This window comes from Lepidochelys kempii, chromosome 8 (assembly GCF_965140285.1).
Source record: "Lepidochelys kempii isolate rLepKem1 chromosome 8, rLepKem1.hap1, whole genome shotgun sequence".
Lineage (NCBI taxonomy): Eukaryota > Metazoa > Chordata > Testudines > Cheloniidae > Lepidochelys > Lepidochelys kempii.
The window spans coordinates 104,186,857-104,199,567 of record NC_136387.1 but is presented as its reverse complement, the minus strand read 5'-3'; the positions used below and the strand labels follow the sequence as shown (position 1 = coordinate 104,199,567).

The 12,711-nt window shown below is 41.4% G+C and overlaps 1 protein-coding gene across 2 annotated transcripts in view; it reads right to left on the bottom strand.

Moving 5' to 3' along the window:
• The window catches only part of LOC140916342 (riboflavin-binding protein), a 33,519-nt gene that overhangs the window by 15,717 nt on the left and 5,091 nt on the right, over window positions 1-12,711 (bottom strand). For both annotated transcript variants that reach the window (XM_073357856.2, XM_073357855.2), the window contains 2 exons: window positions 1,338-1,497; window positions 362-461 (listed from right to left, as the gene is read on the bottom strand). In XM_073357856.2, coding sequence (XP_073213957.1) covers window positions 362-461; window positions 1,338-1,485 — 248 coding nt within the window. In that variant the 5' untranslated portion in view covers window positions 1,486-1,497. The remainder of the gene's footprint in view (window positions 1-361; window positions 462-1,337; window positions 1,498-12,711) is intronic.

Below are 12,711 nucleotides of genomic sequence, written 5' to 3'. Positions count from 1 at the left end.
TTAACCAGCCAGGTAAACCAGGTTTACTACTGGTTTGCATTGCCAGATTATTGCACACCAGAGAGCATTTTTTAAAAAGAGCAGGTCTTAAGAGCAGTCACTCCTCTTCTGAAATGGCAGAAGCCACTCTGCCTGAATAAAGTGTGATTAAGGCTCCATGGATTTTGGGTGAGGAGAGAAGGAGCAGAGAGGAGCTGCGCAGACAAGGGGCCAAGATGGGGGCAGCCACTTTAGGTAACATCTCCAGAAAAACCTATGGAGTTTCCATCAGAAATTCCAGGGGGAGTTAATGTTGGCAGTTTCAGCTATTGTGGAATAGTCCTATTGCACCAAGACATAGACAATATCAAAGCTGACTTACGATTTACTGAGAATCCCACATCTGTTCCAGTAGCTGTTGCTTACTTGAATTACTGGTGAATGAGCCAACTGCTCTGTGAAGTTTGCATAACAACAGGAAGCTATTGGAAATAAAACAAAGAGACTACAATGAGGGTTTACTTTAACGCTCAAAATTTGGAAAACTCAATTTAGAAAAAAGAACAGGAGTACTTAATGAATCTTTTGGGCACATAATCCAAAATGGTAACAACTGGGAGGGAAGCTTTACAAAAGAAAGACTTTCTACGACTTGTAAGTGAATGATCTTGGAAATGATAATGTGACCACTGATTAAGTGGGACTGAACTGGCATCAATATTGTTTTGTGAGAATGTATTCAGTCAGTGCCAAGAAGCTAAGTGGTGTTTAACCAGCTGTCCTATGCTGGAGGAGTGAAATTTCTGAACTCCAGCCTTTTAATATAGAAGTTATCAAATAAAGAAGAAAAAAGATGACATGCAGTGAATATTGGTTTTATTCTTACATTTATATCCAGTACAGCATTTTAATTTTCAGTGTTTTCATACTTTTTCTGACAGTCTCTACTCTTAATCAGGCCAGAAACTTAATTAGGACAATAATTTGTGCACAATCAAGATGATTATGCTGTATTTTAAATATTCTCATACTTAATCCCATCAGGCCCAAGTCATCCCTAGTGCAAGCTTAAGTAAATGGAGTACAACAGGATGAAATCTGGATCATACATTTTTGAAGTTCAGTTACTGAAGCCAATAGTTTTGCAACTGGTCTCAAGGAGGGCAGTATCTGGCTCTGCATTTGGAACTGGATGTAGTAAGGAAAAAGCCAATAAAAGTTGCTTTTCAAACAAAACTCCTATTGTAAATATTGCACAGTGTTAAAGTAATTAAAAGTATGCTAGGGACTGTTAGTTGATACAAAGGTCAACTTTTAAACTATTCTAAATTCTATGCCAAAGATTAAACAGCTCTTACATTCAGAGTACAGTGTGCATTCATGGATGTCCGGCTCAGGGCTTGGTCTGTGCTTGTGAGTTCCCCCCTCCAGACATCTATCCCATTTGCAGGTAGATGTTGCTAGGATAGCAAAAAATAGGACTACAGCAAACTTGAACATCTTCATTCTGCACTTGCCCTGTAAGGAAATAGACATTTCAGTGAGGTCCTTTATCTCTGAGAAAAGTCTGGTATGAAATTTCCGCTCGATTATAAAACTAATAGGAAGGACTGTTTAGAAAAGGAGAAAAATTAAAAAGTGCTAAGCAAAGATGGACAGACAAGTATTTATACGTGTATTTGTCCCCTTTCTCTTTCACAGTATCTTAATATTATTAACAGCCAAGATTTTTAAGCCAAGAGGGACAAATGACTGAGATCAAGAACCTCAGGCACTGAATCTTAACACAGCTTGAAATTCATGGGAACATACACATTGTCATATTACATCAGGCTAGAGGTCTCTCTGGTTCAGTAGCCTATTTGGGACAGTGGCTGGCACTAGCTGCTTCACAAGACAGTGGAATAATGATAATACCTATTTCTTATATAGCACTTTTCATTGATAGATCTCAAAGCACTTTATCCTCACGAGACTATTGTGAGATAGGGAAGTATAAGTATCACCATTTTATAGGTGGGGAACTGCAGCACAGAGGCAAAGTGACTTACCCAAGGTCGATAATCTCTATCCGGTCTTTATTTTGTATACCTCTATCTTGTCCCCTCTTATTTATCTCCTCATAAACTAAATAGTCCAAATCTTTTCAATCTTTTTTCATATGGAAGTTTTTCCAGACCTCTCTAATCATTCTTGCTGCTCGTTTCTAACCCCTTGATATTTCTGCTACATCCTTTTTGAGATACAGTGGCTAGAACTGAAAGCAAAATTTCAGGAAAGCTCAGACTATTGATTTATATAATGGAATTATAATATTTGCCATATTGTTTTCCGTTCCGTATACATCCTAACAGTTTTGTTTGCTTTTTTAACTTCTGGTGCACACTGAGCATAGATTTTCCGTGAGCTATCCACAGTGATGACTGGGGATAATATTTTCAAAAGCACCTCAGTGACTGAGAACCCTAATTCCCTAAATCATTTTTTAAAGTGGGACTTAGCTCCTAAGTCACTCTGGCTTTCTTAAAATTTTACCTCGGGTCTTTTTTCCTTATGTTTTTTCAGTTAATTTATAACCTCATAAAGTGTACAGATCAGGCAAAAATATTATTGTGATAATTTAGATACAAGCTGTAGATTAAAAAAATATAAATCATGTAGAGCAAAGTTAGTTCTAAATAGTTAATTAAAAAAAACCCAATAAATGATTTCAGGTCTCCTATAGATACACTGGTGTAAATTTATCATGGTGTAACTCCAGTGACTTCACTGGCTTTGCAGCATGGATTAATTTGTTCCATAAATTTCAGGTTTTTGTTGCATCCTGTAGAAAATTATGCTTTTCACACAGTTACAGGTGAACTCATTCTAATGGCTTTTAAGACAATGAGCCAGATCCTCAGCCAGTGTAAACTGATGTTGCCTCCTTGACTTCAGTGGGGCTCTGCTGATTTACAAAAGCTGAGGATCTGGCCTAATATTTTCTGCATCTTCGACAGATGATGAATCCAAAAATTAAAAAATAAAAATAACTGTCTGATTTATGTAAATCTAGACCCTTCCACATAAACCACATCATAATTATTTGTGCATATTAAGAAAAATAACCTGCAATCCTTAGGGAAAACTCCCCATGAACTTTATTGGAGAGTTTTGCCTGAGTAAGGACTGCAGGATCAGTCCCTATATTACCTTTCAGTATAAAGAAATCAAAATATTACAGGAAAATAACAATAACAATTGTCTCTGCAATTTGAGTACTGTTTTCTCACCTCTTCTGCTGTCTCTCTGATTGTTACCTCTTCCCCAAACTGAAAAACAGTAAGTAGCTTTGAACCTCTCTTCTCTCTATATATCACCTAGTATCAGTGCCCCAGAGTTTGTTTGCCTCAGGAGAGTTCCTTGACTCTTTGGAAAGCTAACAGGTTTATCTCAGGAACACACACAATCAGTACACAAACTGACCTGCTTATAATAGTCATTTATTGCTTGCAGATCACTAATGGTGAACAAGAAAATACAGGTACAATAGATAGGGTTTTTAAAAATAAGCAAAAAACCCAAAACTAAAAGCAATGCCCCCTCCCACCAAAATTCACCAAGAGTTCTAGAAGAGATAGAAACCTTTCTTGCCTGATAGTATAAACCAGTCTTGAACTAATGGGGGTTTGGAAGAAATATCCTCTATGAGCAGGTTATTCCCTATCTATCTACAGCAGGGTTTCTTGCACCTTCCTTTGAAGCATCCGATACTAGCCATTGTTAGAGACAGGATACTAAGCTGCATGGATCACCAGTTTGATCTAATATGACAATTCCTATGTTCTTATTTATTACTTATTATGATTATTTGTATTGCAGTGGATCAGGACCCCACTGTATTATATCCATAAAACAACCACTGTCTTGCTTTTAACGGGCATTCTGCAGAAAGTAGTTATGATAAGCTTAATTTTAACTATGGATAGGAACATTTTCAAGCAGATGCTCAGTAGCATGCTAGAGCCCTGTATCACCATTTGGCACATCAAAGGAGACACACAAGGTATGTGTAGCAGTCCCGTGTGCGTATTTTGGGTTGCAGATGTTGCAGCAGCAATCAGCACAGAAGGGGTTAGGAAACTTTCAGCCAAATTCAGACATTGCCTAAACAGGTTGGCTTTGGTAGTATTTTAAACCCACCTTGTACTCAGTTTGCATGGATGTAAATGACTACACAAGGTGCAAGGCAGTTGAGAGTAGGGGCTGATTTAATTTGTGGATTAATAGAGTTCAAGGCAGAAGGGACCATTAGATCATCCAGTCTGATCTCATGTATAACACAGGGCTACAGGATTTCACCCAGTTACCTCTTCACTGAACTCAATAATTTGGCTATGTCTACACTAGCACTTTTATGGGTAAAACTTTTGCCAGTCAGGAGTGTGAAAAAAAACCACCCTGACCAACAAACGTTTGCTGACAAAAGCGCCGGTGTAGACAGTGGTATGTTGGCGGGAGATGCTCTCCCACCAACATAGCTACTGCCGCTCATGGGGGTTGTTTAGTTTTACTGATGGGAGAACACTGTAGTGGTACGGCAGGGCCGCTGTAAGGTCTGTAGTGTAGACACAGCCTTTGTGTTTGGTTAAAGCATATCTCCCAGAAAAGCTTCCAATCTTGATCTGGAGACATCAAAAGATGAATGACCACTTTCCTGGTAGTTTGTTCTAGGGTGACCAGATGTCCTGATTTTATAGGGACAGTCCCGATATTCTGGGCTTTGTTTTATTTAGGCACCTATTGACCCCCATCCGCTGTCCTGATTTTTCAAACTTACTAGCTGGTCACCCTAGTTTGTTCCAACTGTTAACTACCTTCACTGTTAAAATTTTGAGCCTTATTTCCAGTCTGAATTCGTCTGGCTTTAATTTCTGGCCATGGTTTTTTGTTTATGCTTTTCTCTGCTTGACTGAAGAGCTCTTCAGTATCTGATATTTTTCTCACTGTGAAGATACTTATACACTGTATTCAAGTTACCTCAGTCTTCTTTTTGATAAACTAAACAGAGGTTAGCTCTTTAAATCTCTCACTATAAGGCATTTATTGCAGCCCTCAAATAATTTTTGTGCCTCTGTTTGAAACCCTTTCCAATTTTTTCAACATCCTCTTTAATGGCAGAATTGTACATTGTATTCCAGGATCAGTCTCACTAATGCTGTGCACAGAAGTAAAGTCACTTCCCTAATTTGACTGTTTATACAAGGATTTGTATTAGCCCTTTTTGTCACAGTATCACACTAGGAGGTCCTGTTCAATTGCCTGTCCACTATGACACTTAAATCCTTTTCAGAGTCACAGTCACTGCTTTCCAGGATACAATCCCCCATTCTGTTGGTGTGGCCTAGCTTATTGATACACTAATTGCTCCTTAGAAACCATTTCATTTTATCCACTTAGGAGCAACTAATTTCATTTTATCAACTCTATTTTTTTAATAGAGGAAAAAATAGTTACAGTTTATGCACAGTAGCTACTAGTTAGAACTATCACATTAAAACTAGAAAGTGATTAGTCTACATTATAAAACAATCACTTACACATTTTCACATAAAATAAATCCATTTTAGAGTTGTAGTCAAAATAGCATTTAAGGATTTTTTTACTCCTACAACATAAATTGGCAAACTGATATGAACTAAATAGAAAGAAAATAATTGTTTCTGGCTTGATACTTTATACCATATGTCAAGCTTCAACATGGTGCAGGTTTTTTTACAGCTGAGTTCAAAAGCTCTGAAAATAAAGGCTCTTAATGACAATACTAATGGATTTTTATGTACAGCAACATTGAGCATGGCAATCAGTAATATTGGTTGAAAATAAGAATACTTCACACTTCTCTAGCACCACCTATTTTAGGATCTCAGGGCACTTCACCAAATGTCATTAATTAAACCTAATACCTTTCTGAGGTGGATAAGTACTATTATCAGCATTCTATACATAGGAAAACTGAGGCCCAGCCCAGAGGATTAAACTCAGCTCTTGTGTCAGTGGGCAAAATTCCACAGATGCATCTCCAATACATTCAGCTTACTCCATGACTGAAATTGCCCAAGAAAGAAAAACAGACTTGCTTAAGGTCATGCATATCAAGTCCAGGGCAGTCACTGGAACAGAATCCTGACTTGTAAACCACTGCTTTCAATTTGAGACCTCGCCTTTAAGCCTTGCTGCTGTTTGCTCTGGCCTCCACACCTGCCTGGTATATATATATGCCGTTCTCTACCTCACGGGAACACCCTACACTCCCATGTTCATCCTTATAATATGACTGTGTGGTATCTAATGCAAAGTTTGTCATGTTGGGTGTCTTTGGAAGGCTCATGATGTACTGAGCATTGTTGTTATGGTAATGTTATAGGTTATAATTTCATGTATATAGTTATGAGGCTGAAAATGTGTCCTCATGGCTTAAAGCAAGCTGAGGCAAAAACTCCCCAAGAGCAGAGGGGCAGTTCACACCTCATCAGGGCATGTATGGACAAAACCAAGCCCAGCCTCACAGAAACAAAGGACACTGGCCTATGCAACAAGAAAGGATCTGTTGGACTCTCAAGTAAGTCACCCTGCTTCCTCTGATCAGTTTGGGACTGCGATGAGGTAATGTTCACCTGACGCTGAAGCGGAGAGGGCAAAGCCAAGAGGGAAGAAAAAACATGATAAAAGGGAGAAATTTTCCATGCTCTTCCTCTCTCTTCCACTTTCATGTACAGACATCACCACCAAGCGACTGAAGCGCTGATCAAAGGGGAGAGCCTGGCTGAAGGGCAACCAGCCTGCCTGTGGTGAGAAGCATCTAAGTTTGTAAGGGCACTGAAAGTGTTAAGATCAGCTTAGAATGTGTTTTGCTTTTATTTCATTTGACCAAATCTGACTTGTTATGTGTTGACTTATAATCACTTAAAATCTATCTTTATAGTTAATAAATCTGTTTGTTTATTCTACCCAAAGCAGTATGTTTGGTTTGAAGCGTGTCAGAGACTCCCCTTGGGATAACAAGCCTGGTACATATCAATTTCTTTGTTAAATTGACAAACTCATATAAGCTTGCAACGTCCAGCGGGCATAACTGGACACGGCAAGATGGAGGTTCCTAGGGTTGTGTCTGGGACCCGAGATATTGGCTAGTGTCATTCAGTTGCACAATCCAAGCATCTTATATGCCAAAGGCTGTGCATGAAGAGCCCAGGAGTGGGGGTTCTCACAGCAGGGCAGGGCAAGGCTGGCTCCCAGAGTCAAGGATTACTAGAGAACTTTTAGTGTGTGCCAGCAGGGTCCACAGAGACCAGCTGATACACAACACTATTGTGCACTAAAAATTACTCCCCTCTGGTGTGGACAAATGCATGCTGTAGACAAGCCCTTAGAGCAGGGGTGGCCAACCTGAGCCTGAGAAGGAGCCAGAATTTACTACTGTACATTCCCAAAGAGCCACAGTAATACGTCAGCAGCCCACCGTCAACCCCGCCATCCTGCTCCCAGTGCCTCCCACCCACCGGCAGCCCCGCCAATCAGCGCCTCCCGCTCCCTCCCCACACCTCTCGATCAGCTGTTTTGTGGCGTGCAGGAGGCTCTGGTGTGGAGGGGGAGGAGCGAGGGCATGGCAGGCTCAGGAGAGGGGACAGGAAGGGATGCAGTGGGGGCAGGGCCTGTGGCAGAGCCAGGGGTGGAGCAGTGAGCACCCCCCGGCACATTGGAAAGTTGGCACCTGTAGCTCCAGCCCCGGAGTCGGTGCCTAGACAAGGAGCCGCATGTTAACTTCTGAAGAGCCGCATGAGGCTCCGGAGCCCCAGGTTGGCCACCCCCCGCCTTACAGGTATATGTACACCAAAAGATTTGTTGAAACTTCTGTTACAGAATTGGCATGCAAACTGTATTTATAGAAAACTGGGATATTTTTCAGACTTTGAAGGGGATCCAGAAAGGAGCTGTCACAGTTCCAGAGTTACTGGACCTCTGATCCCTCCTCTAGGGTATTCAAGTTAAGGTCTCAGACCTCTAGCCATCACCTTTCCCTGGGCCGGAAACCATCTTCCAAGTGGAGACCCTGGCAGATCTAAAGTACTTCAGGTGTTCTCACAGGGCCCGTCTCTGGTCACAGTCTCATGCTTGTCTGCTCTTGAACTGAGTGTGAATGACCCTCTCCTCAGGTCATGGCTCATATTTTAAACAGTTTCAAATCCTCTGTCTGCCCAACACCTTTGAACCAGGTCAAAGCAGTCTGTCTGCTATTCCCCAGGGGTGAAAATATAAAGGACTTGTTATCTACATTGTTTCAGTATTGGGGATTTGCATTCATTACTCCCTTCTGACTTTAGTTCCTGCAGGAAACATCCTTTATCTTATCCATTTAGCCAGGCATACAACCACTGGCCCGCCCATAAAGATACATATCATGTTTATCAAGTTGATAAAATAGTCTTTGAATATTCTGTGTTCCATAACATCACTGCTGTCACAGGAACAGTTGCCTGGGGATTCGGCAGGGTTTCCAGCAGCAAAGAGGAAGGACAGTGAAGTCTGTTTGACACCTCTCACACATTACTGTGTCGGCTGAGGTCGAGAATGGCATATAGAAGTTCACCAGAGGGACCAGGCTCAGGCACTGTAGAAGGAATACTAGCCCATCATAATCCAAGATGAAGACTCCTGTTCCTTTTTTATTTTAAGGTATACTATGGGTAGTTAGTTTATGGATTGTTTTATATTGGGAGGTGAGTTACTGGGGATTTCTGTTTTCATGACAGCTCTAGATTTTGAGTGGGTCATATTGCTTTTTCTAGAAACAAGGTGGGTGAGGTAATATCTTTTACTGGATTGACTTCTCACCAACAGAAGTTGGTCCAGTAAAGGATATTACTTCACAATCTCTTAACATCCTGGGACCAACATGGCTACAACAACACTGTATACAATATTGCTTTTCTGTAAGTTACGTTATTGCTGAGTTGTACTATTTTCGGTCAGTGACTATCTAATCTAATCTAATCTAATCTATCTATCTAATTATTAGCTGTGGTACCTATAAGGCCCCCATTCCCATAGTGTCTGAGCACCTGACAATATTTAATGTCCATATCAATGCACTGTAACGTTTCTACCTTTTCATGTTTTTAAATAAAACTAAAACATATGTAACATTAAGATACATGTCCCAGAGGAGTAATAAAAATTCATGTGATATAGCAGTCCATTATTTTCACTCAGTTAATGGCTGATCATCTGACTGAATGATCATGGATCATGATGTTAATCAAAGTATGTTTCTATGCTGAAAAGTAACTATGTAAAAATGACACCTGCTTACTCTACAGACTTGTTCCTTTTTTGAGAATCAGATCTTATATTAGCGACTGAAGTAAGTTTTTATCACTTTGTATTCCTGTTAGCATTGCAGAGCCAGCCAGTTAAGAAGAACTGAGCTGGATTTTATTCCTGCTTGTGTATCAACAAAATAATTATTTACACACTTTCAATCAGTTACTCCTGTGCAACCCTATTTCCTTCAGTGGGGTTCCAAAGATGTAATCAAGGCATGATCTGAAGACAATAGAATTTCCCAAATAGAATACATTTCCCAAATGTAAATGAGAACATAATTTGGCTGACAGAATTTTTATTATGGATGATGATGCATGAGAATGAAAAAATTTAGTTTGCTTTTCATATCTCAGGTTGCGTTTGCAGACGTGCCAATTAGAAAAAAAAGAATTTTTACTTTTTGAGCATATTTAATCTAGAAACCATTAAGAGGCAATAAACATAGGATGCCTTAGTTATAACTGTCACACACACACAGTCCTAGTAAAGCTCCCGCTGCTGGACACTCACTAGGCTGCTGAGTTGGGTCCCAGTGCACTGGACTCGTGCTCAACGCTTCCCTGTACCCAAAAATGCTGAAGCACTACTCCTCCCCTTGGCCCCTCTAACACACTTCCTAGGCACAGACTCCGTCTGCTAGTCCTTCATGGAAATTAGACCACGTTGCTAGCCTTGTTGCCGATGGTCTCCAGGACCACTCTTGACCCCTCAAACTCTCCCACAGTTTAGCACACCCTTTTCCAGAATTCCAACCATGTGGCCCCACTGGGTTGACAATTTAACTATTCAGGGGCACCTGATAGTTAAGCCAACTGACACACACGTGGATTCTGCACATGATTCTGAATACAATTACTCTTTACTTTGATAGCACGAGAAATACAGAGCTAGACAACATAATGAACACATCTGGATCTAAGTTCCCTCTAAGCTGTGCGGCCGTGCAGCAGCCTATTAAGTGCTGCACAGGCGCTCAGGGCTGCGGCAGGGACAGATGCCACTCCCCCAGTCCCGGACCTGCCACAGCCAGGGGAGAAGTACCCCTCCCCCAGCCCCAATCCAGCCCCAGCCCAGCCCTGCCACCGTCAGGGGACAGGAGCCTATCCCGCGGCCCCAGCCCTGGGGCTGGTGCGACAGGGAGAGGCACTTCTCCCCCCCAGCCCAGGGGCTGCTGCAGGGAGAGAGATCTGGAGGTGTCCTCTCTCTCTGCTGTAGCCCAGGGGTAGCCTGCACCCCAAACCCCTCATCCCCAGCCCCACCCCAGAGCCCGAACCCGCAAGTGATTCATTCTGCACATGCATGGGAAAAATTAGTGGGAACACTGATCCGGATGCATTTCCCTGCTGCAGTTTCCTCATCACTCTAGGGCATTATTTGGGTGTAGCTTAAAGTCCTCTTAGTAATCTAGGATCCTTCCTCTCCCCACTGGCCTTCTGCACATGGCTTCTCATTCAGGACATGGAATCTCTGGTCTCTCTCTCTCTCTCCCCCAAATTAGTTTGCTTCCTTTCCCCTGGCTGGTCCCCAAGTTAAACAAGATCCACTGCCCACTACAAAACCATGCCTCCCTCTTTGCCCAAAGCTTCCTGGGCATTTTCCACTCTCCAAACCCCAGCACCATGCATAGAAGTTGAAAGAACTAGTTCTCCCACCTTCAGCCAACCTATTGTCTCAAGGTGTTTCCACCTGAGTAGGTGACCATTAAGGTTTAATAGCTGACCATCCCTCGTCTGGCAGGTAATGAAAAAGCCCCATCAATTCATGGCCAGATCACTAAACACTGAGGCATTCCATGACACAAACATTTCATAATAACCAGAATTCATAAGCTGTACATAGATAGATTCCTCAAATCGTCCTAAGGGTCATTCTAAAGAACAGATCATTTTTAAAGCTGCTTCTGGCCTGCAATAACATGTACATCATCCTCTTTGCCAATTTAAGCAAACATTATTCATTTTTACTTTGTTAGACTTCAGAGCAACGCTTTTGGATTCATAGTGCTGTCTCTTAAATGTTAGTATTTTTCTCAAAGAGACACTTCTGATGGTCCCAGTTCTGCACTCTTTATACAGAAAAGAAAAATCTGGGGTGAAATCGTGACCCGATTGAGTATTGCCATTTACATCAATGGGGCCAGAATTTCAGCCCAGTACTTTTGTCTGTGTAAGGAATATATTAGTTATAGGTTGGTTTGAAATAAAACTTATTTGCTTTCTTCTAATTTGTGTGCCAGTATGTGCTCTGGAGGATGGACACTGAAATGTATAAGACTCCTCCAACCAGTCACAGGAATGGCCGATACAAAAACCCAGAGGATGAATCACTGGAAAAGAAACCTGGGATTTGAATAGACTGATAGGTTTAAAAAAACCCCCACCAAACAAAATAAAGGAACAAACCTCAAAAAGCAAAATAATTTCAAGACCAATTTTGGGCTTTTCAACCCTGAGAGAATAAAGGAGGCATGTGAAGATATATTAAAATAACTACATTATCTTATTGCTGTGTATAAACCTCCTGAAACCATGAAACTGAAATCTGTTTCTGTACTAAAATCTTTTCCCCCTGCATTTTGCATTCTTGTTGGATTGGTGTTATGAGGTTGTTCCTGGACTGTTGGCAAAATTTTTTGTATTTTTAGAAAAATAGTATTTTTTTTGGAAAACTCCTTGCTGTACAAAGCATGACATGGGCTTTGCAAACATAAGAAGAAGAAAAGCTGGGTCCAGTTTAGCCAAACTCTTATTACAGTACCAACCGACAACTATCATGACTCCATCTCAGATTGTTAATATTTGATTGAAGTAGTACTATAATTTTCCAGTATTTGATGCAAAATATTCGTTCTTTTTTTCAGCTGTGGAATACTGATTCTTTTAGAATTTGCTCTTCATTTATTGTAGGCAGTGTTGTTGTAGCCATGTTGGTCTCAGGATATTAGAGATAAGGAGGTGAGGTAATATCTTTTATTGGATCTTTTATCTTCTGCTTGTCTCTCACCAACAGAAGTTGGTTCAATAAAAGATATTACATCACCCACCTTGTCTCGCTTTATTATTATTATTATTAATTATTTGTATTGAGGTAATTCCTAGTGGTCCTAGCCCCACTGTGTTAGGCACTGGATAAACCAGGGATTGGCAACGTTTGGCATGCGGCCAGCCAGGGTAAGCCTGCTGATGGGCCGGGCCGGTTTGTTTACCTGCCATGTCTGCAGGTTCGGCCGACCGCAGCTCTCACTGGCCGCGGTTCACCACTCCAGGCCAATGGGGGCTGTGGGAAGCGGCGGCCATCACATCCCTCGGCCCACGCTGCTTCCCGCAGCCCCCATTGGCCTGGAGCAGCGAACCGCGGCCAGTGAGA